The sequence below is a fragment of the Rutilus rutilus genome (genome assembly GCF_951802725.1).
Source record: "Rutilus rutilus genome assembly, chromosome: 10".
Taxonomy (NCBI): Eukaryota; Metazoa; Chordata; class Actinopteri; order Cypriniformes; family Leuciscidae; genus Rutilus; species Rutilus rutilus.
Genome location: NC_140215.1, coordinates 14,546,090 through 14,573,933, shown reverse-complemented (window position 1 = coordinate 14,573,933; position 27,844 = coordinate 14,546,090). Strand labels below are relative to the sequence as shown.

Below are 27,844 nucleotides of genomic sequence, written 5' to 3'. Positions count from 1 at the left end.
TCTCATGAGGGATGACATCACAGAGATTAGCTGTAACTCTCTGATTCCTGGTACAAACATTTCAAACACAAACACTCACACCAGTGGCAGAGCTTTCACTATCAATAGAGGCTTTGAGCATGCAGTGAAACCATTCCCTTGTTCCCCTATGGTGCAATGATACATTGTAAGAGCTGTGAATGGAACTGTCCAGTCATACTGCTAACATAATTCAAAGAGGGTAACAGCACTGAAACTCCTCAAGTTAACAGAAACCAGTTATTTGAATTACCACAGAGATTAAGACTGAGTAAGCAGAGTAGTTACAACCTGTTGTAATCTCGAGAATCAGAAGTGTTCCTCCTCCACTGGCTTCAAAATGAGGTAAGAACTTAGATATTTTCTTTAGTTTGCCTTCCTGCTGTTCCAAGCTCTGGTCTTCTCCCCTCTTTCAGCATTGTAATTCGCTTTAATGAAAGAATGTGCAGTTATAGTGGTGATTGATTTAGTCTGAAGCAGAACATTTGCACAATAATGTACTCTATTACCTGCTTAATGAATTGCCTCTGTCCCGTTTGTACTGTCATAGAATGGAGACTCACATCCTGTCTAATTACGCCACAAACTAATAACCTTATTTACATTGCGGTTGTCACACATGCGATTATTATCATGAACAATTTGTGGCCTAAATAAATGTATGAATTTGGATCCCCCACAGATCCAATCTAATTCAGTAAACTCTTTGTCCTGTGTTTCTCATATCGAGAGTATTGCATATGCAGTAAATCTGTTATATTACCTGAATGACCACAATTATACAGATAAAGTTGATGTTATGGAAATACTTTCTTTTAACTTGGCATTTGAGCAGACAATAACACATTTTAACAAAATAATTTTTAGCTGTTGTTACTGAGGATTTCTCAGACTAAATAATGTTTAAATCAGTGATAGAAGTATAACAAATAACTAAAGGTCAACTACAGTAGGCCTATGTTTGTGGAGCATTTTATATATATACAGCTACAATCTTTTTCTTCTTAATGCAACATTTTTATTACAAAATATATTATGATAATTTGAATAATAACAATAATTGTATAGGATTTTTGATTAATATTTTTTTTTTTTAAATGTAACATTAGCCTATTTTAATAGTAGGCTCATAAGGCTCATGTCAAGAGAAGTTTAGTGATTTGTCTGTTCTACCTGTTCTAGCTAAAGGAGTAACACCTTTGCCTGCTGCCCACAGTCCTGTTGGGAGAGGAAATCACAAGTGTGTTTGACTCTGCCCCCTCCTTGCAGCCGTTGGCCCCTTGCCGTGGCCATTAGGAAGATTCTCAGTCTTACTGGAGCAATGACAGGTGAAATGAAGCACAAAATACTCTCTGTGTTTCTTTTTTGCTTTCTCACTCGCTTTGACACAAATTGGAATGAAAAGTATAAATATTCATAAGTAAAAATGTGAAACAGTCATAAAATAAGTCCAGTGAAAAGACAAAATATTCTCTTATTATCACTGGCTTGTTATACTTTTTAACATCTCACCTTGGATTTTTTTTTTTTTTTTTGAGAGAGAGAAATTGAATGGATAAATTAAAAGCTATAAACATGCAACAAAAGTAACACATTTGTTGCAGTATGCATATTCAAATAATTTGAAATTAGTACAGGCAATATTATTTATTACCTACGTTTTTAAAATAAATGAACATACCCTCACATAATGCAGTTTTTACGTCATAAAGTTAATAAAATGCGTTTCTTGCATTGTTTAGTTGCGGAAAAGGTTTGTGGCCCGTGACATTGCGTGATATCCTGCCATTTCCTCACTTTCATGCCATTTGACCCTGACCTTTCCTTTCTTTTATCATTACATGTACCGTCAGATTGCAAAAAAATCAATGTCTGTCACCCTTTCTGGGATCACAAGACATTACATCCCCATGTTCTTTGATGACTTGTCTGTCACTTTGCATTTGGGCCATTGGCTCTGGAGCCGGTCAGGAGAGAGGGGAGGAGCCCCTCATTAACAGATTTCCCCCTCATATAAATATCAAAGTGCTGCAACCAGCCAACTGATATTAAATCCATATTTCATGCATTTCGCATATGGGGGCAATTATCAGTGACCGAAAAAAAATCTGAACATGAGGTATTTATGCATATTTAGCAGACAAAAACACAGAAATGCAGCTAAATGATTTGAAGGGGTGTCTGCATTAAGTAGATGGTAATAGGAACAAATACTAATTGTTTGAATCTTTTTTTTTTTTTTACATACAAAAACACAACTGCAATATGGTACAGCTGTTTCAAAACTGAGCAAATATCTTTAACTAATGAAATAAAAAAAAAACTTGTTTCAAAATGTTTCTTCCAAAAATATTGCATAAAGTATTGCATCATCGCAAAAGCACTATATAATTCTTCATACATTGGTCTTGTATTTGTATATCCTTTGTTGAATAAAAAAATAAAAAAAAGTCTTTGTTTTTGTAGACAAAAGCTGTTAAGAGAAAATGTCTCTGAGGGGCCGTCAGAGACCTCCTAAACTGGAGCGACTGGAGTCGGTTATGAGCCGGTTCTCTGGCAGCTTGGACCAAGATGATCTACAAGACGACCCAGAGGAGCTTGACTCAAGTGGCCATACTGACCTCTGTGGCGGTAAACTGCTGCTTCAGTGTGTCTTTGCATCTATCGGTGACCTCATGACAGCTGACCTCTCAGCATACTGCTTTCATTATGTCAGAAGGAGAGTGAGTTGTACGATTCTATATTGGACTTTTTGGAGCAGCATACTGTATAGTGCAATAGAAACATGGTCTCTGCACAGCTGATACTGAATCTAATGTAAGGAATATGATTTACATAATGCAAGCATAAATGCAAGTGTCACGCTGGTTGCAGCAAGGAGAGTTAAGAAGCAGGATCTAATTCAGCAGTCCCTTTATTTAACAATTAATGAAATAACAGAAATGCAGAAGCACTGGATAAATGCAGGAGAACAAGATATAGACAACCAATTTAAAATTGAAATGAGAACAGACAGGGATGAACAGAAAATGAGGGCTATATATACCCAGAGTGAGCTAAATAAATGGAACAGAAACAGGTGCGTAACTAATCAGAAACCAGGGAAACAAGTGAAGTTCCTAAATGTAATTATGGAAGGAGTGAACTCCACCAACATAATTTAAGCATCTTGCTACCAGACTCAACTTCCAACCATTATTAATCCCACTGGGGGTATATCTAAGCTCGAGTTGAGGCTGCTTCCTCGAGCCCTTCCACTGTGGACAGCAAGCCAAATAAGTTACACCTTAATAGATTAAAGATAGTATGGGCAAACGAAATTGTGAAACAAGCAAAGGGAACACAGGCAAACGGGAACAGAACAGAACCAAACAAGAACACAATGAACCAAACATTCTCCCGACAGCAGAAGGCAGCACAATGCAGCAAGCTTAGAAAAACTGTTCACATATTTTTGCTCTCAAATACTCAATTAAATGCTACTTTTAATTATTATCTGAATTTAATTACCAACATTTTTGACTTTCCCCCCATATAAAAACGGTCATATTTCTTAAAATTGTGACACCCAAAAGACATTCAACTCTGTTATACAAGTTATTGTTAAAAACTTTAATATAATAATATATAATTTAATATATAATATAATATAATATAATATAATATAATAACATCAATTTTCAAAGTAAATGTAAATTTAATCAATGTAAAGTTAATCAATAACAGTAAATTAAAATTTGGCCACAAACCAGCTGTCCCCTACTGAGTGAATTTAGACTAAATATGCAATTACTTGCAACCGTGTAACCAATTGGTTACCATGATTTTGCTGAGCAGACATGTTCATGGATCAACATATTTTGTATGTTATATATATATATAACTCTACCCATAACATCCCTAAAATCAGGAAATGATAGATGAATAACACTGATGTAGAAGCACCTAACTGGTTGTAAGCCTAAACTTGACAAAAACTGGAAACTTGTCCCTCAAATCTGATTGGTTGATTGGAATGTTGTGCAGAAACATGTTGCACTAGGTGAAATCACAATCAGTTGACTCACACTTTTTTTTTGGTTGATAAATTTAGTTTATTGAATTTCAATATTTAACGTTTCTTGCTAGACAAATCCAAGTTTTGTATACTGTATTTATTTAGACATGTCACATATTTTGGTAACAGTGTTGTAACAATTGCAAACCTCATAGAAAATAGATAGAAAATCCAGCTCATATAATATTTATTTTGATCTCCTGAGGATGACGATCAATTTTTTTCCTGAATGTTAAGCACCTCACTGACCATTTGTTGAAAAAGTTTTTTGGCACCATTTTGTACCGTATAAAGTGCTGTTTATGCTCACTTCTAAATCAGTGCATGTTCATTAATATTTCCAGGAACAATATTTCAGCAGGTAAAAGCTTACTAAAATCATTATCTGATACAGAGCAGATTTAGCCTTGAGAAACTTCAGAGCACACAGCATACTATACACCTCCAGCCGGAGTCTTCAATCGCTATCCTGCTGACAATCAAATGGAGCCTCTACATGCCATTATTGCAATACTTCAAAAGATAAAAAGCCAAACAAACTATTTCTAAAGTAGCTGTACTTTTTGATTGCTAAGATGTTATCAGCCAGTTTAAAATACAAGGCCAACATGAATCAGAATGATTGCCACAACATAGGTGTGTGTCAATGTTTTCTTATTGATCTCAATAGCTCATATGATTATGTTGAGAAAAAATCACTACAATGACTCATTTCAATATTACGATTACTTTCAGAATCAAGGAACATATCATTTGAAGCAATATACAACTTTCTTCCATTCAAGTCCTTGGATGGTGTTATATTTCTTGAAGAAGTGCCAATCCTGGTGCAGGTGACAGAGGTGGAGCGATTCACATCTACAAGGGTAATGCAAATTAAAACACTACAAGTTAATCACTTACACATTTCTTCAACACTAAAAACGTTATGAAACCATTTTTGAACTATGATGCTATTTTTTATAACAGGATCATTTGCTAAAAAACAAAAGTAAAATAATACTATGTAGTATTTTAAAAAAAGATCTATACATTTGTACCATGTATCATGATTAGATTAGTACAAAAACATAATTAGTTAGTTCTTGTTTCTCGAAATTATCCACTCAAAGGTGCTGAATCCCAACCTGTATACTATAGAGCTGAGCCATGGAAACTTCAAGTGGAAAATCAAGCGTCGTTTCAAGCACTTTCAGGCACTTCATCAGGAACTGCTCAAATTCAAGGCCCTCTTAAAAATCCCCCTGCCAACCAGAATGTAAGATGCACTGTATTCATTTCATCTTTATATGCATACAGTACACTCTCTCACAAACAAACCACAAGTCTTAAAAAACAAACTCGCTTCATTGCTTTTTGAGCTGCTAAGTGTTTTCATTTTTCAGTTGGGTGTACTCAATTTGTCCCAGATGTATTCTTGTTAGCGCCCCTAAACCCTACGAAAAACCTTTTTCTCAGCCTCACTGCACTGTTACCTTTCGGTTAATCAAATCAGAGGCGCTTTCACGGACACGCAACCCAAATCTTGTCAAATATTGACAGTCAGATTTCCTGTTTTTGACAGACATTCAGTCAAAAGGAGGTCATTCAAAGGCCACAAACGGTTTCACGGAGGACACATACCAACATTACCACGAAGACCTGATGCTCTTGTCAAAGAGGAACAGCTCATCAGTAGAAAAGTTAAATTATTTATTTTAACTATTGTTTGAACAACTTAAATTGACCTTGGCATGCATAAGTGTGCCATAGAATATCAATCAACCCTTTATACAAACTCTGCCCAAAATGTAAAAAAAAAATATATATTCACAATATATGGAGTAAAAAGGCATAATTAATGCTGGGAATATTTATAATTATATTTAAACACTTCTATATTTTAGCTTGCTTTCTGGTGTTTGAGACTTTGTTTTGTTCTTACAGTTGCAACTTGAGGACTACCTGAGGAATATATTGAAAAGGCCTTTATACAGGACACATCCTACAACGGTACGTCACAGCTCAAGCTTTTTTCCTTGTATTTGCCCTTACGAAAAAGTACTGTGGCAGCACCATTTGATGGTGATACAATGTCATTGTCATGGTATATAATGATACTGAATGATCAAAGAATGAATAAAACGTTTCTCATATCATCTATGTGCAGTACTATTGTCTGCCAACAGCCCTAGCATAAAAAAATAATGGTTCCGTTACCACTGTGTCACATGATGGCAGAATGAAGGTTCTAGAAGGAACTCTACCTGCTGTGTCCCCACTCATTAAAACAGGCTATTTTGTCGAGGACGCCTCTGAGAGGTGATTCCACACTTAGCTCCGTGCTTCACAGGCTAATTCTCTGACAGTCACATAATTAGCAATAGTTTGCAGGGCTAATTAAAGAGTACCTGTACCCAGAAACATTTTCCTCTGCTTCAATTTTCACCTCACACTTCCCTGACTATATAGAACTGGACTGTACAAAGCAGAAGCCAATTTGTGGTTCATTTTAGCCACCATAACTGAAATGATTCAAAGAACCATGCTTAACTGAAATAATGCTAAGCAAATTTGAAAGTAACTGGTGTGTGGCTTATACACATTTACCATAAAGCTGCTTTGAGGCTTATTGATGCTAATAATGCTAACTACATTTTATTTCAGCTTGAATTTTTGGAAGTGAGTCAAATCTCATTTATTCAGGATCTGGGACCAAAAGGAATGTAAGAATGTACATAGTAACATAAATTACAATAAAACAATCCTTGGCTTGATTAGTGTTTGTTCATTCATATGTTTATTTGCCTTGACAAAAGTGAAGGTCTGATCTTAAAGAAATCAGGAGGAAACACATTCCCTGTATGTTACTGGTGCGGGTCCAACAGCGTTTGTTACCGGTGGTCCAAAAGGTGAGAGCTCTTCTACATTCATTTACTCAGGAAATCATGTTTTTTAGGAAATCATAATACTGTGCCGAAAACCAACCTTTTTTATTTTTCACCTTTGTTCACATCGTGAGGACAGAACATACTATCTTTCTGAGAAAAACACTTCAATCAGTAGTGTGTGATCTCCGTCTCTTGGTTTCATAAGTAAGAACACCAAGCCCTGAAATGAATACTGGTGAATAACAGATGCTGATGTTGAACTTCATCTGTGCAGACGGGGTTGTTATTGTTTTTTCTTTGACAAGCAACTACAGTAACATTACACTTACATAATTCACATGGCTCTTAAAAGCAAACACTAGAAGACTCTGCCCCAATTGAATTTTGCTCCTCGGATTGCGGCCTTGCTGAGCCTTTGGGTCGTGGCATGTCTTCTGTTGCGGTTGTTTACTTATTTAGGTTATTATGATGTTTTCCCACAGCTGATAGAATGGCTCTCCCCCTTGTTTTAGCTCTCATGTGGTGACTGCTTCATGTTTCAGATGGCTGGTGGTAAAAGACTCCTTTGTTCTCTACATGAGGCCAGAGGATGGCCAAGTAGGCACCGTGATTCTATACGATAAGGGATTTCACATCAAAATTGGGACCCGGGAGACCGGAGTCAGGCACGGAGTCACTATTGAGAATCTTTGCAGGCAGGTTGAGATAAATATGTTTTATACTGCAGATAATTCATCATGCAGTAATTGTTAGATAACATGCTTTCAAAATTCTCTCTCTCTCTCTCTCTCTCTCTCTCTCTCTATATATTCCTTTTGCCATTAATTGTAATAATCCAGTGAGATTTTTGAATGCACTTGCCTAACATAATATATAGCCTATGTGTGTGTGTGTGAGTGTACTGTTAAATAAGTTAATTATATTTATTATATATATATCATATTTTTTGAGGGATTTTGCTTTAAAACAATGAAAAACATTTTTCCAGTGGAGTAAAGGCCATTGCACACTGAGTCCGAAATTCGCATCCGAAATTTTCGCACGTTAAAAAAAAAAATCGACCTCACGTTATGTCAATCATGCTTGCACACTGTCTACGAAACTTTCGTCCGTAAAAAAAAAATTCGGATTGGGTTCGATTTTCTGCGTTTTTCGCATCCACAGCCAGTGTTTTGTGAGGTTTTTTGAAAATTCAGAGCCACCGTACAAGCGAACGACAAAATCCAGAATGACGTCTGACAAGTTGATACACTTCGTCTCGCAGCAAGTACTGTATGAAAAACAAAATGCGGATTACAAAGACACGGAATAAAATATAACCTGTAGCCTATACAGCTGTTCTGTCTGCCCAGCGCTTCTGCCGGCCGCGTGTATGTGTGTCCGTCCATAGACATACTGCCAGTTTCTGTTCAGGATCGATTGGTTCACGGAAATTGGTGGTCGTCTTTTTAATATGTGGCTCCAGTATCGCTAGCAAAGCATCAAACTGTTCCACTGACATTCTGAGGTAAATTTTGAATCGTTTGGGATAATTTCGCAACTCCTTGATAAGGAGGTGAAACTCTCCTTCCTCTCGGCGCAATCTCAGGATTGGATGGACCCAATATTTCCTCTTTCTTTTTCTCTTTTTAAGAAGAAAGAGGGCAACAAATTCATCCTCACTGCTTGACGAATCCATTTAGTATTTTTTGCGTTTTTTTCCGCAAAGGTTTAATAAATACGCATCGGACTCAGTGTGCAAGGTTTCTGTGCGTGACGAATTTTACTGCTGACGAACACGAAAAAACGCATACGAAAATTTCGGACTCAGTGTGCAATGGCCTTAAAGCTAAACTTATTTCAGCATTTTCAGTATTTTCTATAAACAAGTCTTATCTTAATAAAATTGTAAGATAATTGTAAGTTAAATAAATTTGTCTTGTTTAAAAGGTTGTTTTTTGTTTTGTTTTTTATTGACAGGGCACTTACTATCAAATGCTCCACATATAGGCAGGCTCGTTGGTGGGGGCACTCCATAGACGAGTTTTCTCAAATGTTTGGACAGGACTTTCTGAGGGAAAACCGCCATGGTTCTTTCACACCTGTTAGAGAAAACACTACTTCAAAATGGTGATGAATTATGCATGCACAATAATTACTTAAATATAATACTCCAATTAAAACTATAGAGGACACAGTGCATTCTTTCTAAATAAATTTGAATGTGCAGTATTTAATTTAATTTAAAAGATTACATTAATCTCAGAAGTTCAACTAGTCCCTTATTCTTTGTTCTTTTTATGTCAACATGTGAGCAACACTTACCAGAACATTTTCTCTCAAATCTCTGTGAAGTACCCTGACACAGTTCTTAAATGAGGCACCCTGTGCTCCTTTTGAAGGTTTGTCAACGCAGCTGGATACTTTGATGCCCTAGCTGATGCCCTGGAAGGAGCAAAGGAGGAGATCTTCATCACAGCCTGGTGGTACAGATTAGAATCAGCATCAATTACTTCCCATGGTCCTAGCTTTTACAATTAAATGAGCAATGTCGCACTGCTTAATGTAGGCCAGTGGTAGCCAATAACCAGTAGCTAACCAAAACTGACAAGTACAACCCTTCCAATGTTTATACCATGGTTAATTAAGATGAATTAAGCTATTAATTAATTATATACAATGTTCAGAGCTTTTATGCGTGCTAAGTTCCCACCCGAACTGAATGGACCAATTATCAGCACAATTTTGACGCTACGGCGATGATAAAATGTGAAACCCAAATGTGAAATAGCCACATAAACTAAAAAAAGATGGTTTCACTTTATTTTGATGGTCCCTTTAACACATTCTGTTGACTATTAGTAACGTCACACCTACTTGTCTACTAACTCTCATTAGAGTGTTAGTAGAGTATTAGTAGACTGGTAGGGTTATGGTTAGAATACGTTGACATGTAGTTGCAAAGTTACTTCAGTAGAATGTCTGTTGGAGGAGCATCACAATAAAGAGTTAGCAGATATTAAGCAGACAGACTACTACTGTAATACTCTAATGAGAGTTAGTTGACATGTAGTTGCAAATTTACTTCTATCAACAGAATGTTAAAAAATGACCGTCAAAATGAAGTGTTACCAAAAAGAGTGATCTTCTTGAAAACCATCTTGCACCAACATAAATTAGAAAGCTTTTTAAACTATTACCACCAATACTAGAATTTATCATGTTTTATTGGCCTAATATGTCAACATTGGCCTAATGAGGATCCATTAATGGTCTCACCTGTTATTATAACTTTATATTACAAATGCTACTGTAAAATAATTACAAGAACTTTGGTGCATTTTCATAAAGGCAAGTACTAGGTAGAATCAAAGCTTTAAAGTCTGGACCTTCTTGAATTATTGACCAAACAATCAGTTTCCCCCATGTGTAAAATGTGTAATGATGACTAATAATAGGAAAAACCTGGCCTTCAGATACTCCAAGAGCCAAAATCATTAAGAGCCTGAGGAACTGTTAAGGAGAAGGAAATAAACAAATTCAATATAAGAAAATGTTAAGTAAAAATAGTATGACTTCCCATGGTATTTTAAAGAAGTCAAACTGATAAGGGTCCAGATGCTTAAATAATATTTGCCTTAAATGTGACAGAAATAAAGAATGAAAGTTGTGTGGAAATTGTTAAAGGTTTTTAAATTGGTTTTGATATGGTCCTCAGGTTAAGCCCAGAAATCTTCCTCAAACGACCTGTAGTAGATGGGAACATGTGGAGATTAGACCATGTCCTCAAGCGAAAAGCAGTGAGTCTGAACACCTGCTCAAATCTGGACTTCAGCCAGTTTAATTTTACTTCTCACACATCCATATATTGTGTTGCACCTCACAGTTCACCCAGTTCTCTTTGGTTTTCCCAGTCCGAACGTTGTTTTAACAACATTTTGTCTTTTGTCAACTCAGCAACAAGGAGTGAAGATCTTTGTCCTGCTCTACAAAGAAGTCGAGGTAGTGATGGGTCTCAACAGCGAGTATACAAAGAAGACCCTGATGGGACTTCACTCTAACATCAGGGTGAGTCGATCAGTATGTCAAACATTGTCAAAAGCAGAATTATGCCCAGAAATGACAGTATTACAGAGGAGACCCGTCCCTCCGAATCAGCTTCCCACTCTTATGTTTACCCATATCTCTCCAAGAACTAAGGCTCGATCAAATCAAATCATAGAAAGCACGAGAACACCTAGTGTGCCCACTACTTCCCCTCCAGACACAGGAGTAGCATGTTACTTAGATCGTGTTTGGACATTGCCAAAATACTCTCTAGTAGAATGACGGGGATCACTCTGTTGGGAACCCTACGGATTGTGTCTGAAGATGGTCAGGTTCTCCCTTGCCGATTGTCTTTATAAGAGCCTGGGGCTGCAAGTCTGCTTCCTCCCCTGGTGCCACAGAGCTTCTATGGCACCATAGTGCTGTGGTATTCATCACCGTAGCACCCCAGGCCGGTGTGTGATTGACATGCCGTCACATTATCTTATTGGAGCGCTGGTTGAGTCTGGGCAGAGGAGTGACACTGGGAAGTGGCTTGGGATCCACACCCCAAGGACGTGTGCGGCAAAGCAGCTGGATGGAGGTATTCCTGGGCCCTGCTGGTGTAGAAACACCTGCCAGGGGCGGCGTCCTCTGGAGGCTCTGCCAAAGCTGGTGGAGACGCAGCTGCTTCGCACAAAAGTTGACACCATCTACATTTTGGTGTTATTTTTGGCTGAGAGCCCGCTGTATTTCTTTAGCTCATATTTAGGAAATTGGTCAATCGACAAAAGTTAAACTCTAAAAAAATAGTTTTTGTTGTTATGACAACTTGAATGAAATTATGTTAAACCAACAAACTATACTGAGGTAGAGGAACTTGCAACATGTACGCAAATCTTTTCAAACTCAAAAAATTTAGTCACTCCAACTACTTGAGTTGTAGCCCTGGAACACGCTATTATAGCACATACTAAATGTAACTTATTTATAAAGTTAATGTGTAATGTAATGTAATGTAATGTAATGTAATAAATTACTTGTCACTGGCATTAGCGCAGTCATTGCTTATAGAGTCAATGTAGCGTTTACTTCATTTCATAAACTCTTCTATCAAATGGTAACCACAAAAATTTCAGCATTACAGAAACTCTTTTAAATGTCAAACATAACAGCATTAAACACAAACAGGTCTTTCCATTCACTAAAAAACTCATAAAAAACACTTAATTTCAACATTTATTCTCCTTATACAGTATAATGCAAAGCATGCTGGGAACTAGAAATCCACTACCCAAGTTTCAAAGACAATTTCATTAAGTTACTCCAACTTAATAAAAAAAAAAGGAGATTTTTTAAGAAGTTAATGTAATGATCAACATTATTATGCCGACAAAATTGTTTAATTAAATCAATACATTTTTAACTTGGAACCATGCATTTATTTAAATTGTGGTAACAGGTCCCCTGAATTATTTTTTAGAGTGCGTGTTTATCAGTTTGTCTTGTAAAATCGATATGATTGAATGATTGATTGATTCAAAGAACTTTCTGGCAATCCACACATTCATATATGTTCTGATTGAATATTGTATATTTTGGCACATATTCAGAAGTACTTGTATTTCATGTACCGTTCAAAAGTTTGGGGTTGGTAAGATTTTTTTTTTTTTTTTTTGAAAGATTTTATGCTCACAAAGGTTGCAAATATTTGACAAAAAAAATACAGTGAAACCATTAACATTGTGAAATATTATTACAATTTAAAATGTTTTCTAGTTTAATTTATTTTAAAGTGTAATTTATTTCTGTGACGGCATAGCTGAATTTTCATCAGCCATTACTCCAGTCTTAAGTGTCACATTATCCTTCAGAAATCATTCTTATATGCTGATTTGGTGCTCAAGAAACACTTATTATTATTAACACTGAAAACACTTGTGCTGCTAAATATAACCCTAATATTTTTTTTTCATGATTCTTTAATGAATAGAAAGTTCAAAAGAACAGCCTTTATTTGAAATAGAACTATTTTGTAACATTAGAAATTTTTTACTGTCACGTTTGATCAATTAAATGTTCCTTGTTGAAAAAAACGTACTGCCCCTAAACTTTTGAACATTTGTGAATGTGTAAATAGTATTTTAGTGTTGTGCATAACAAACATACAAGAAATGACTGAGCAGAATTGTAGTATTCTGAACACACCCTCAGTCGTTTTTTCTTCTTTAATAAAGAATTTCCCAATGCCTTGTGGATTTGAGAAAATGAACCTGACAAGCTGTCCATCTCTACTGATTGACAGGTCATCCGACACCCTGATCACATGCCCTCCACTGTTTTGCTCTGGGCTCACCATGAGAAGTCGGTGGTGATTGACCAGTCACTGGCCTTCCTGGGAGGGATTGACCTGGCCTACGGAAGATGGGATGATTCCCAACACCGACTGACTGATGTGGGGAGTGTGAGAAGAAGCCCCCAGCACAGTCCTGCTCTCTCCCCCAGCCTCACTCATGTAAGACCACCACTATTATTAGTGGTACTTTCTGAGGCAAAAATCACTATTACTATTCTACATGCAGTTATATATCTCATAACCCATTCTTCTCCTGTAATACACTACAGTTCAGAAGTTTGTGGTCAGTAAGAAATTTTTTTTTAACTATGCTCACAAAAGCATTTATTTGATAAAAAATATAGTAAAAATAGTACTTAAATAGTACGTTTTAAAATATTTATTTATGTGATGGCAAAGCTGAATTTTCAGCATCATTACTCCAGTCTTCAGTGTCACATTATCCTTCAGAAATTATTCTAATATGCTGATTTGGTGCTCAAGAAACATTTATTATATTATTACTGACCCCAAACCTTTGAAGGACTTGACTTTGTAGGACTGGACTTTTACCTGACTATTATCACTTGATATTTTCATCTGGTGGATAATAAAACAGGAAAAACAATCCCATGTATTCTTACAGTGTCAGAGAGCATTTTGAGGCCAGTAATACCTCTTTTATACAAGAATGGTTAACGTTCTGGAGCCAGAGCCCATTCTTGGCCAGTTCTTAGCCAGGCAAACTGAAGACTGTTGCAAACCGTCTGCATGTTTCCACAGGTTTTAGAAACGAACGGTGGCGTACTGCTGCTACACGTTGTTTACCTGCGTAACCAGTGTAAATATAAACACTGTGCGTCCCAGTGTTTGTGTAGGCAGTGTGGCAACTATGTTTTGCTTTTTTTTTACAGTACAGGGAGTGATTAGCAGTGTTACACCACATTCTGTGACCTATTGAATCTTGTAGAATTTTATCCAATAGCAACTTCTCTGAATGACCTACCACAGGGCAAACACAACTCGCATTTTGATCAGAACATGTCAAAATGTAGTTATTATCAATTAGCCTGGGTATCCCCATGCTGCCTTGCGCGCAGCGCGATTTTATTCACGCTGCTAGGCAGCCTGGACACCATGGACCAGATTTTCCCCTCAAAAAGGGAACCAATCACAGAACGGGGAGGGAGCAGCAAGACGATGACGACGTCCATGCGACACACCGAAGCAGTTTGTTTATATCTATGGATCCAACATGGCATCAGACGCGAAGTTACCTTTCGATGCAGCCTTAGATAGTGTTCTAAGTAGTTTAGAACGCAAGTTTATTTCGTCTTCTTCCTCGTCGAATTTCTGTCGCTCTACATACTGTACGTCATCTGGTATAATTGAAACGATTGGCTATGAGCTACGTGCAGGCACATTTGATAGACATTCGTATCGCCCAATAAACGGCTCTGGGCATTCGTAAACCACGCCTCAAATACGAGAAAATGAACATGTGGTTCCCAGACCACGTCTCAATGAGAAAGAGGTCTGACGTTAGCCAGGCTACTTATCAATAATGGATTAAACAAACTTAAAGTGTGAGCTATGAAGTTTTGATGAGTCCCTTGAGATTAATATTTGCTGGATTCAAATAATAAAAATAAAAACATAATGCTTGTTATTCCCTATATGGATTTATATACATAGAGAGGGTAGGCTATATCAGAAATAGATGATATCACTTCTTCACAGAGGCAAAAGTGAATTGGACAGGAATAAACTTGTAAATGTGACCCATTGCGAGTGTTAGCCCACAGTGGCTTTGCAGTGTTTGTCAACATGCCATGCTATTGCCAGCTGGGTGTTTCTGATATCTGTCAAAGAACTCAATGGGGGAAGTCGACACACACCTGACAGACGTCTGCTAAAGCCTCCTCTAAACTTGTGGATTAATGCGCAAATTCAATTCAATTTTATTTGTATATAGTGCTTTTCGCAATACATGAAAATACTCAATTTGAAACTGCTCATTAACAAAATGTCATGTAAAAGTATTTGTAGGACCATTACGTATTTATCTTTGTTATGTTATATATTGATTTGTGATTTATACTTGAAAGCATTGACAGCTAACCTGAATTACAATTGTAGTGATTTCTATTTTGTATAGCTGTTCTAACAATGGTGATCATAAAGGACTGGTCCAGACTGCATTTCAGTTGTATGCTTACTGGGATTGATTTTGCGGCTGGTGATTCAGGGCCTCTGCCTTCTTATTCTTTTCTTTTCCCAACGAGCAAACGTAAAATTGCAATTACGGAGCATCTGGGGCACCCTTGAAGGGCCTGCGGTTGATAATTCCAGTCCTTCTCGCTGGGCCTTTCCTTCCCCCCAGAGAGCTGCATTAAACATAAAGGCCCTACATGGATGAGTGAGTCAACAAATGACTGGGGCCACTAAATGGGAGCTTGATTTTCGTCTTTATGCCACCTCTCCCGGCCTGCTGCCTACCTGCCTGCCGTTGTGTCATTAAATATGGGTCTGAGCTTTTAAATAAACATGATTTGAACCCTTCAGATGAAGGCACTTATTGCATTTACTAAGGGGCTTCTCTTTGCATGCTTGAGTGACTGTATCTATCAATGCGGGGCTCCTCAACTGTAAAATCTTTGCTAATATACATGAAACTGTTACAGCTGTTGGTCTAACCTTTCAAAACGTCTCCTAAGGAGCACAGTGATATTTGCACTTAATAAAATTATGCCCACCAGGAGAATAGTGCTCTGACATTTGCCATTTGTCAAGTCGAGGGCACTATGATCCCCCATGAGCCATTAACTCGCACACATCAGAGGGCATTTTACCCTCGTTCAGACTCCGCTCAGCAGACTGGAGTCACTTACACTATCGTTTAAGTCATAGCTTCCCTGGGCTGATGCCGCACGGGTGGCCATTACCACTCTCTACGTACTGCAGGCTGACAGCTAGCCCGATATATCAGCCACATATAGATAACATGGACGTTTTCACTGTTGAATTTTTCAGAACGTGTGAAGAAAAAGATGGTCTTGGTTCTTTGGCTCTCTGTTGTGCACCAGTGAGAGACTTATGTCTCTATCCATTTTTATTTTTATTTTTTATAATACTAAACAGTGTAGATAGAATCAAGTCAGGCAGACAGCCCAGACATTGCATACATGTGAGATATTGAAAATAGTAAACTAAAAGTGCCCAGATGGTATAATGTTTGTGGTGGAGCATAAGTGTTCTCACAATAATCGAAAAACTAGAAATTTTTAATGTGTAAGAAATGGAGAAGTCATGGAAAAAAAGTAATATATTTCCAAAATGAAATGAAATGTTGTAGTTAAGTTAAAGGGATAGTTTACCCAAAATTTTTTATTCTGTCATAATTTACTCACCCTCATCTGACTTTCTTTCCTCTGTGAATCACAAATGAAGTTATTTTGAAGAATGATGCTAACAAAATAGTTTTGGTGACCATTGACTTCCATTGTATGAACAAAAAACAGACATTTCTGAAAATATCTCCTGTCATTCAGGTTTGGAACCGCATGAGGGTGAGTAAATGATAACAGAATTTTTATTTTAGGGTGAACTATCCTTTTGTGCTTAATAATTTAAAATGTTCTCTTTTTAAATTAAAAATTTAAAGCTTTCGTCTGCAACTTTTGGCACTATAGCGGTTAATAAACAGAACTGCATGTGTCTTGCGGAAGAACATTGTAGCCGGAGCTACTTCTCTTTGTTAATGTCTATGATGAGTCACGCAGGTACCAGGGCTACTCCGCAGCGCTGCGACCCGAACCAGTCTAAAATAGTCCGAATATAAACACTCATTATAGTTGGGATTCAGGATAAGACATACACACGGGTTGGAAAATGGATTCATGATATATTTGCTTAATACGTACAGTTTGTACATTTTGAAAAAGTTACGGACTGCAGCTTTAAATTTAAATAATTTTATAATTATCATATTAATTATATTTATATTTTTATTCATGCAAATTAATTTGTCAAAAGGTGTGGGATCCCTGATCCATGCATTTTTGAGGGGCTAATATTGCCCACAACACTTTGCACCACAGAACAGGAGCAGTTTGTGTCAATTTCATGTCTACTTTTTTAAGACATTGTTTCTCACAGCAGTTATAAAATATATGAACCTAATAGTATCATTTTTACTAATACATTTTTGATCATCAGCCATGTACATATTTTTGGTACATACAAGATTTATTGGGATGCAGGAATGAGCTTACTAAATAGCAAAACATATGTCTTTTCTGTCTTATCTATGTCTTATACATGTTCATTTTTGTTCTGTAGCAGTCAGTTGCCTTGGTGGAGGAGGGCGAGGAGATGAAGATTAATTTGATAGTTGAAGAAATTCAGACTGGAGAAGGAGGAGATTCAGGCTCAGTGGAGGATCCAGGTGAGATCTGTGTGAGCCTCGCTTTGCCCATAGAGGAGGAACAGGGAGAAAACAACAGAGGAAGACTGCTAAGAACGCCATCAGAGAAAAGTCGCCACAGCTCTGATGGAACAGAGTCCAGTAAGAGAAATTCAACTAAATAAATGGTTATATAGATATGATTATATTTTAAATATTCTCTATTTATTTTATTTTATATATACATTTATAAAGCTTATTTTTTTCTAGTTTATTTTGCTATTCTGTTTGGTGCCAATAGTGGTGCAATTAATTACATAACAGAGACTGTGTTTGTGTTCTGTGTGTAGAACATCACTGTAGGAATAGTCTTAATTCCAGGACCCCTCTCACTCGGGAATGTTACACCAAGAGCTTGTCTCTGCATTCCAGCGATTCATACTATCTCGGCCTTCATTACTCTCTCCCTTTGCCTTATGGTTAGTACACAAGCATTAAAACCAAACACATCTGTATGACATGCATATATTGACACATAAATCCAGTATACACAACTAAACCTTATTATTCATTCACTGAAGCTGACGTTGAATGACACAGCTATGAGAACTAATCAATCTTTACGTTTATAAATATATGAATTGCTACATCTGTGTAATGTCGACCTGTTTTAGAGACCAGTTCCCTGAGAAGTTACATAGGCAGTACTGAACTCTGTGGAGAGACTCGCTTCTGGCACGGCAAAGACTACTGCAACTTCATCCTCAAAGACTGGGTCAAACTCAACAAGCCTTTTGATGGTACGGAACAGCTGAATTAAACACGACTGGTGCACATCTGTAATATCACAACCACAGCCAAAAAAATTTAAATGTAGACCTCAGCTGATTTGTTTTGCATTACAAAAATATCAGGACACATTCATATTTCCGTGTTTCCCGAAACAGTGAATCTTTAGGCCTTAAGACAAAAAACTAGCAGAAGAGACAAAAATGACAACGACACTACACATTCTTTGATATCTTAAGTCAAATTCATCAAATGAAGCAATCTCTCCGACACAGGAATGAGGGAAAGAAGACACAGAAGTCGTTTCCAACAATCCCATTCTGTAGTCAGTATGGGGTTATTTTCCCAGCTCTATTCTCTTGCCAGAGGGAGATAACTTTATTTTTGCATCTCTGCTTTGTAAATGTGAAGTCCTGGTTTTGCACATAGTGCCAACTGGGTAGGACACAGCAGGAGAATGGAGGAGTCTGATAGATGAATGTAGTGAAATACTCTAAGATGGTTGCGCATTGTCAAAGACGGTGAAAGAGAAAGACCACACTGGGATGCCTTCAAAAGCCCTGTCTGTCATCTCTGTATAACCTGAGATGTATATCTTGTCCAGGACACTCCTGTAAAAGAGATTTTAATCTCAGTGAGGTTCTCTCCCGGTTAATTAAAGGTTAAATAAATGTATATATATATATAATGGTTTGGTTAATGTTATTATGCATTATAGCGGCTGTTTGTTGTTTATTTTTCTGGTTAAGACTTCATTGACAGGTATAAGACACCTCGGATGCCCTGGCATGATATTGGGGTGGTGGTTCATGGGAAGGCTGCAAGAGATATTGCACGACATTTCATTCAGAGGTGGAACTTTACAAAGGTAGGAGGTATTAGATATGTTCTTGGCTGTCTTACGGTGCGTCCGAAATCGCGTACGGTCTGAGTATGCACTACATTTGAATTTGAAATTACTTCACGACCATTAAAAAAGTACATTTTATATAGTAGCCTATGAGTGTGTGTAGTATGAATGTAATCCGCCCAAACTACAGTCATCCACCATGTTGTCATTATCATGTGACCTACCAGCGTTAGTTGCGTTGCTTCACTTCCATTCATAAATCCTCTCATGTGGCCTCATGGGATAGTAAAGTGTCCATCGAATGCACACTTGAGAATCTCGCCGGAAGCAGGTCATCCGGGGACTTTTCGCCTGCTGTTTATTCAGACATACTGCTCTGTTGGTGCACTGTTTTTCACATGCTATATAGTAGGGACGTATTCGATTTCGGACGCAACGTTAGTCCTTCTCAATAAGATTAAATTTCAGTCTCTTTTCAGTCAAAGATTGAGTTTCATAAAATTGTGTCCCAAATTGTGCTCAGAATTGTCAAGATATCAAAAATGTCAAGATATTTGCATCCAAGATCAGATGTACTGACCTGTAAGATCTAAGTTTATTTCATAACTCTACTCTTACTCTACCTAAATTACTCTTTTTAAACAACTTGGGAAGAAACCTCTGAGTAAAACATCAGAAATGAGAACCTGCTGAGCTGAAAGAACAACCTATGAGCAACATAATTTTCATCTGGGGGAGTTTTATATTTGAAAGCATATTTATTATAAGAGTGTTGCACAGTGCATCGTTTGCTATACAATATGACTATAAAGCATATCCACTTGAATGTCCAGAAAAACCACTTTCATAAATGGTTAGAAGGTGCACAAATACCACCTCCATTCAGAAAACTAATTGTAAGAACTAAAGATCAGAGCGCATGCATGAAGCCGAGGTTTCCACCCTCTCTCAAGTGTGTTTGAATAACCATCTTTATTAGCTTGAGCTTAGCACCCCCTGCAGTTGCTCATTGTGTCCTGTTCTGAATGCAGTCAGCATTCAATGGCCGCCCGTACTCTCAGCCCCCTTTTAGAGCAATTAGAGGCCTTTTTACTTTGATTGTTCAGTAATTGAATTGGTTTGAGGCCTGTATGATTTCCTTTGGATTATGCCAGTCATATCTCAGGCTTGGCTACCGATCAGACACTCTGCTGGTGAATAATTAAAGGAGAGGAAGCCAGGTGTGTGTGCGGCAGACGAGGACAAACAAAAGAAAGTTGAATGCCTCTGATGAGGTGTTTAGTGGAAATGAGAATTTACGGCTCAAAGACAGACCAGTCTCATTTATATCTTTTGCTGTTGATTAGGGAACACCACTTGTCACATTCACAACAAAGAAAGTATTTCGAAGTGGGAACAATCCTGTCAGTGATTTGTGTGGATGGCATTATGAGATAGATTACAGGACTTTTCAAACATAGATAGTGTACATATCAAAAGTTTGGGGTTGGTAAGTTTTTTGAATGTCTCTTAAGCAAGTAACTATTTTCTTATTTGAATATATTTTAAAATGTAATGTAGTATGTAATTTTCAGCATCATTACTCCAGTCTTTAGGGTCACATGATCCTTCAGAAATCATTCTTATAACGATTTGCTGCTCAAGAAAAAAATCATATTTTTATCAAAAATCACTTTTGATATTTTGATGTATTTAATGCGTCCTTGCTGAATAAAAGTATTATGAATTAAAAAGTATTAAGCTCTTACTGACCAAAAACTTACGGTATTATACAGTATACTGTAATAATAACAATATTTGCATGAGCTCTGAATTAAACTTGTATAAACAATTCAATTTACATTGTAAAATATTATCCTGCAGTATCTTATCATCTGAACTTTTATTAAATATAACATCTGAGTTTTTTTGCCCTTTATTTATGAATAATGCATTTGTACACCTGTGCTAATCTAACTTGCTGTTATCTACTGTTATCACAGAACTTTCCATCTCCAACCATATGATCAGTGTTTTATGATCTGCACCTGTAATACGAAAAAAAAAAAGAAAAAAAATTTGAATTAGTTTAAGTCAAGCTTTTTTTAGAAGTGTGGTGATTCAGACATGTGATTCACTATCAAGGTCACTGGAGTTATAAGTATCGCTTGGGCTGCTGCCAACAGCCCGTGAGCAGAGTTAATGTTAGTTCTCCCTCATCAGGGCTCAATGGATTTTAATCAACACATTATGCCAGTTGTTAATTGCCTGAGAACCATCTGTTTATAACCACACGGCCCAGATTACCGCTTGCCCACAGTGTAAGCTGACATGGCGTACAGCTCGCTAATTTGCACCACGAGCACTTCCTTCAAGAGGGGTGAAAACGTCAAGTAAAATAAAACTTCCAAAGAAACTCAAACTTAAGCGAACAAATCCTTTTTTCTCGCTTTGTTTTAATAACACTGTTACAGAACAGAACAGAAAGTCTAGATGAATGAAGAATACATTCGTCTTTAATGTGACCAAATATCATGGAAAGCATTGAAACTGCTAAAAAATATTGTTTCTCCCATATGTAGATAATTGGTAGGAAGTGGCAACATCATTTTCCTTTGTTTCCCAGGAAACAAAGCTTGTCTCATGTTCAAACAACCTTTGAACCATGTGCCGGGCCCAGTTGAAAACAGTCTGAGTGTAGTCTAGTTAGGACAATAGCCATTAAAAACCTAGTTTCGGAAACCCTTCACACACACGGCCATCAATTTACTGTAATCAGCGGCACTGTCTAAGACTAAACAGAGGAGACTTTTATTCAGCCTCAAACAAGTGCTCTATCTCTGGGGAGTGGAGGTAGCAGGCAGGGGTTGATGGTCAGCCCAACAGGCTATCTGGATGTGGCACAGTAATTAGCGCTCTTTAGGGGTGTGATTTTGGAGTCTGCGTCGGGCATTCTGTCTGATCCCAATCAACTCTTCTTTTATTTGCTAGCTGGTGAAGAAGCGGTCGGGGGTGACGTGCTACCCCTGCCTCATGCCCAAGTCTCTCTCCGCACCCATGGTGCCAGCTGAGTACCACGGCAAATCCACACAGGCTAACGTTCAGGTGAGATTTCAACACCAAATTACATGAGTTCCTGCTTTGTACTGGCAATGTTAAGTTATCCATAATTTTTTTGAGAAATGTGTGTTTTGTGATAAGTCATTCCTTTCCCCCCCAAACAAACTAAAACAAGGTTTTGAGATCTGTGTGCCAGTGGTCTATTGGGTCAAAGGTCCATGAGGAGTCCATTCATTTGGCCTACGTATCAGCCATCCAGAACAGCAAACATTTCATATATATAGAGGTAAAATACATAACCACAAGCAGTGTTGCGTAATCAGATTACATTTTTCAAGTGACTTTACTAAACTTACTACAGTCACTTTTACATTTATTCATTGACACCTCTTCTGTCTGTCCCCATGTTGAAATAAAAATCAGGAGTGAGATGCAGAGGCGTTATGTGCGCTGTGTAAACATTGTAGTTCTAGACTAAATGTGAGAATGCATTTACTCATCTCACTTGCACAAAACCAGATTCAGTATTCCTCAAATTGAATAAAAACAGTGCAATGCAAACTCAGAATATTACGCAAACCTGCAATAATTAAATATACTTTATGTTTGTATTATTATTATTATTATCTCACTTTATTAACCAATGTCTTTGCTGCAGACCTAAAGCAAAAATGACTTTAGTTAAAGGGATAGTTCAACCAAAAACAATTCTGCCATCATTTACTCACCCTCAAGTTGCTCCAAATCTATATGAATTTATTTCTTCTGCTGAACATAAAAGAAGATATTTTGAAGAATATAGGTAACCAAACAGTTGATGTACCCCATTGACTTGAAAAAAAAAAATACAATACACATAAAATACAATAAATAAATACTAAATACACTACTGTACCGGTGTAAATTTGCATTTCCTTCAGACTAGGCTTATTCATTTCACTGTTGGTGTTAAAGGGTCTTTACATTCATTTTTAGAAAAAGTAACTAAGTAACGTAATTAGTTACTTTTTTAAGGGAGTAACACAATATAGTAACACTGAACACTGAAACAAGTATACATCAGCTGCATATGCCTGGTCATGAGTGCAGAATAAAAGGTTTTTATTTTATTTTTAGGGGCACAGTAATTTATTTACCCAGTTATTCATTTAAAGTATATTATTTTTATTTCATATGTAAAACAATTTTAAAATAAAATAAAAAGCCTTCCAAAAATGTTAAACAAGCAAAGACATTTATGTTTTTACAAAATAATTATATTTCAAATAAGTGCTATTCTTTTGAACTTTCTATTCTAGAAAACATATTAAAATAGAAAACAGATATTTTACATTTTAATAATATTTCACAACATTACAAATTTTACTGCATTTTTGATCAAATAGATGCAGGCTTGGTGACCATAAGAAAAATCTTACAGACTCTGAACATGATATAAATATATCATGCATATTATGTATTAAAAAGAAACTACAAAAAATAATAATAATAATAATAATAATAAACAACTGATCTGGAACCCTGTTTTATGAGATTGTGATTCTTGCATAATGCTTCAGATGCAGTTCCTGTGCCGTATTTTCAGTTTTTCATCTTTCTCTTCTCCCTTTTGTCTCTTTATCTCTCAGAACCAGTTCTTCATCAGTTGTGCTGACAAATCCATCCACAACAGCATTGGAGATGCGCTCACGGAGAGAATCCTGCGGGCATACAGGTGCATCATGACAATAGATACACTTGTATATGAATTTGAACACAAAAACATCAATGGGCAAACCTAACTCCTTTTCATTTCCGTTTGTGACTTGGCCACAGGGAGAGGAAAAAATTTCGGGTCTATGTGGTGATGCCCCTGCTGCCCGGCTTTGAAGGTGACATCTCCTCAGGGGGGGGGCAAGCCATCAAAGCAATCATGTACTTTAATTACAGGTAATAACCCTCCAAACATGCGTCTTCTGTAATCACCAAATTGCCACAATTAAGGGCAAAAATGCAGCAAATTACACGTGTGTAATGTGGAAACAACGGTCCCCGCTACTCACGAGAGAGAAGCAAAAGACGATTACAGCCCCAGCTTGGAGGCTCAACACTAGGCTAGATAAGGGGAGTAGAGAGGATGCTGTGGTAACTGGGGTTCAGCGAGCGATGTGATTGGTCGGGTGAAGGAGAATTAAGACACACGATTGGTGCAAGTCAAGACAGACAGTAGATGAAATGAAACCTTTCTTTCTCCATTACAGGACAATGTGCAGAGGGGAGCGCTCCATTATTGAGAGGCTCAAATGTGTGAGTAAGTAGACTAGTATGCAGAAATATAAATTTAGACTATAGCTGTCACATTTGCAAAAATCATGCCCATCAAATGTGGATTGCATCATTTTAATGTATTATAACAGCATCAGGATGAAGAAAGTGTGTTTGTGTGTGTGTGTGTGTATGTATTTGTCTGTGCAGTGGCAGATTGCTGGATCAAGTACATCTCATTCTGCGGTCTGCGCACTCACGCTGACCTGGATGGGCGTCTGGTCACTGAACTCATTTACGTGCACAGCAAGCTCATGATCGTGGATGATTGCACTGTCATTATTGGTCAGCCAATCTCCCCTCTCACACATATAGAAAAATAAAATTGGGTCGTTCTCAGGAAATGGTATAATTTGTGCCAGAAAATTTCATGAATTCATTTCAGACACAATATTTTCCCACGTTTTAGGCTCAATGAAGCAATGCTATAATTGAAACATAGGTGGAGGTGACTTGCTTGATATTCAGATTAGTGGTTGACACATATGAGGTTTTTTTACTGGCTGATACTGACTACTAAGGTATATTTGGAAAGACAGCATATACATATACATGTATATGTACATATGTATATGTATGTATATATATATATATATATACATACATATACATATATATATATAGAGAGAGAGAGAGAGAGAGAAAAACACGCACCTGGTCATGTTGTTTGAAATCTTTAAACTGTAAAACTATTATACGCCACTAGGGGGCACTGCATTCCTACAAAACACATCTCGTGTGGACATGAGCAGAATAACAAACACCAACAGATGTTTATGAAAAGCTAAGTCATGCCTGTCTCCTCAATCCACACAAATGCATTATTAAAATCCCATTAACGTCGCTCAAATCCTGTCTGTCTTTATCAATTCCAATTATCCTCTTATCCTTATGAATAGGCTTTGAAGAAGAAAAACAAGAAACCACTGTTTTTCACTGATATGTCCTTGAGGCTCTCAGTAGAGGTCACACCCAAATACAGATCCAGAACACGCATCCTGCACTCCCCATAGGCATTAACTATGATAGTAGGAAAAGGAAAAGTGTCTGATAGGTATATCTGTGATCTGCTTAGGCTCATCAAACATCAATGACAGGAGCATGCTGGGAAAGAGAGACAGTGAAATGGCTGTGGTTGTTGAAGACACAGAATTCCAGCCCTCTGTCATGGATGGAGGGAGTTATCAGGCTGGCAGGTTCGCCCTGTCTCTACGGGAGGAATGCTTCAGGTCTGCTTTTCTGTTACACGTGAGCAACATGGCAACAGGATTTTTATTTGCAGTGGGAGGTTTTACAGTCCTGTGACATGCATTGTTGATATTTATTGGATGAATCTCACAAAAAAAGAAATATATAAACATACTAACATTAAATTAAATGAGCTAATTTACACACTAAATCTGCACTATGTTTAAATGACTAAATACTCCAGTGTGAAAACATTTATTATACACATAATGTTAATTTTTGCATTTTTTACAATTTTGTGCATGGGAGAAATATAAAAAATTTCAAATCGTAATTATATTTCTCCTAAAATCAGGTTAAATAAAAGTTTTTTTTTTTTTAAGGTGAAAGATTAAATACAGCCTAATTCAACCAATTTAAATGTATTAATATTTTGTGCCCCATTACATTACAAAAGGTTTAATTTGGAGTCTGAAAACAATCTCTCGTTTTAGGCTTGTTCTTGGCTTGCCTGGAGACAACATAGACATCAGTGATCCCATCAGTGACCGATTCTACAAGGAAATCTGGATGGTGACAGCAGCCAAGAACGCCAGTGTGTATGACAAGGTAAATAAGTCACTCAGAAAAGCTACGAGCACAGCACTGACCTTCCTCACCGAACGCTCTAAATAGCCCTCGATTTATTTTTAGAAAAGACTGATCTTAGATATTTGATTAACCGGCTCAGTCAATAGAGCCGGATGTTTACTTATGGTCCGATTCTGCCTTTTTCCCTTGTCATTGAAAAGCTTCAACAATCCAATATTAGATAAATATGCTTAAGCTATAATATACAGTAGGTGTATCACCATCACTGCCTCTCTGTGCAGGTCTTCAGATGTTTGCCCACTGATGCAGTCCTAAACTATAAGATTCTGAAGGACTACATGTCACGCCCATGCATGGCTGCCGAGGACCCTGCGCAGGCCTGCACTGAACTGAAGAAGATACGAGGCTTTCTGGTCCAATTTCCCTTGTATTTCCTGTCTGAGGAGAACCTTTTGCCTTCCTTCAACTCTAAAGAGGGAATGATGCCCATCGAGCTGTGGACATAGACTCTTTGAAACTGTAATGGCTGCCCTCTCTTTTGACGCTTGTCATCTAATGATGCTATATGTGCTGTCAGTAGCATGCATACATTTGTAGAGCGGAAACTACCTCTGAGCTATCCATAGACGCTAGCTTTACATGTTGCTGTGAAGTCTCAGACAGTCTTAGTGTACATAAACCTTCATTCTTCTGCTGTATATTTGTCCTTTGTCCCTGCAGGTTTATAACTGAACTCTTTTAATGAAATATACATGGACACTGCAGCTGTTGTAAATAATTAACTTTGTTCTTTGGGATTATTTCTTTATGAGTGCATAGTTCTTTTCATTTGTTCCTGAAAATGCAGGCAAAAATGCTTAAAATAACAACACCACCACTTCAGGTAATATCACAGTGACTTTCAATTGAAAAGCACGCAAAAACTTGCTGAAATTCTCATTTGTACAAAATATATTAAGTACATTATTTCAATATATTATTTAAATTATTCTTATAACTTACATACGTATCTTTATTATAATACTTAAACTGAGTCACAGTCACATAGACACATATAATATGGTAACATTAAATGTCTTGCAACAATGTTTGCATTTTGTAATCCGTAAACCCATAGATTTACAACACAAGATAATTGTGGACCTTACAAACTATGTAATGAAGATGAATTATGGTGGCACAAAGACTAACAAAGAGAACGCTATGGCTTTGGTTAGGTGCATCACATTAAGCATGTGCATTTGCCTAACCATTACATCTAGATTATTAGCCTCTTATATTACATTACATAAACTTCCTGAGGACACATTTCAGCTGCTCTTTCATCATACATATTTCCCATTGACAAAATAATGCTCACCGAAAGTTTTCCACACAGTAGAGTGATCATTAA

General features: G+C 37.1%; 1 protein-coding gene across 3 annotated transcripts; it reads left to right on the top strand.

The window, feature by feature from the left end:
- Positions 1–224: 224 nt before the first annotated feature.
- On the top strand, positions 225–26,957 carry LOC311298491 (phospholipase D1; the record flags this gene model as incomplete). 3 transcript variants are annotated; one of them, XM_084421477.1, is made up of 28 exons in its annotated part: positions 225–363; positions 1,201–1,346; positions 2,485–2,649; positions 4,811–4,941; positions 5,188–5,333; positions 5,640–5,757; positions 6,002–6,067; positions 6,722–6,780; positions 6,874–6,966; positions 7,488–7,640; positions 8,905–9,054; positions 9,327–9,410; positions 10,643–10,724; positions 10,882–10,992; positions 13,256–13,465; positions 17,630–17,852; positions 18,041–18,169; positions 18,365–18,490; positions 19,229–19,347; positions 22,300–22,413; positions 22,544–22,654; positions 23,997–24,082; positions 24,184–24,297; positions 24,609–24,658; positions 24,823–24,957; positions 25,748–25,901; positions 26,355–26,469; positions 26,733–26,957. In XM_084421477.1, the coding sequence occupies exons 3-28, from the start codon at positions 2,505–2,507 to the stop codon at positions 26,955–26,957; spliced, it is 3,249 nt and encodes a 1,082-aa protein (XP_084277603.1). In that variant the 5' UTR covers positions 225–363; positions 1,201–1,346; positions 2,485–2,504. The 3 variants fall into 3 exon arrangements, with proteins under 3 accessions (XP_084277603.1, XP_084277602.1, XP_084277604.1); XM_084421476.1 differs by having other exon boundaries at positions 17,627–17,852; XM_084421478.1 differs by lacking the exons at positions 26,355–26,469; positions 26,733–26,957 and having other exon boundaries at positions 17,627–17,852; positions 24,609–24,654; positions 25,748–25,860.
- Positions 26,958–27,844: the final 887 nt, after the last annotated feature.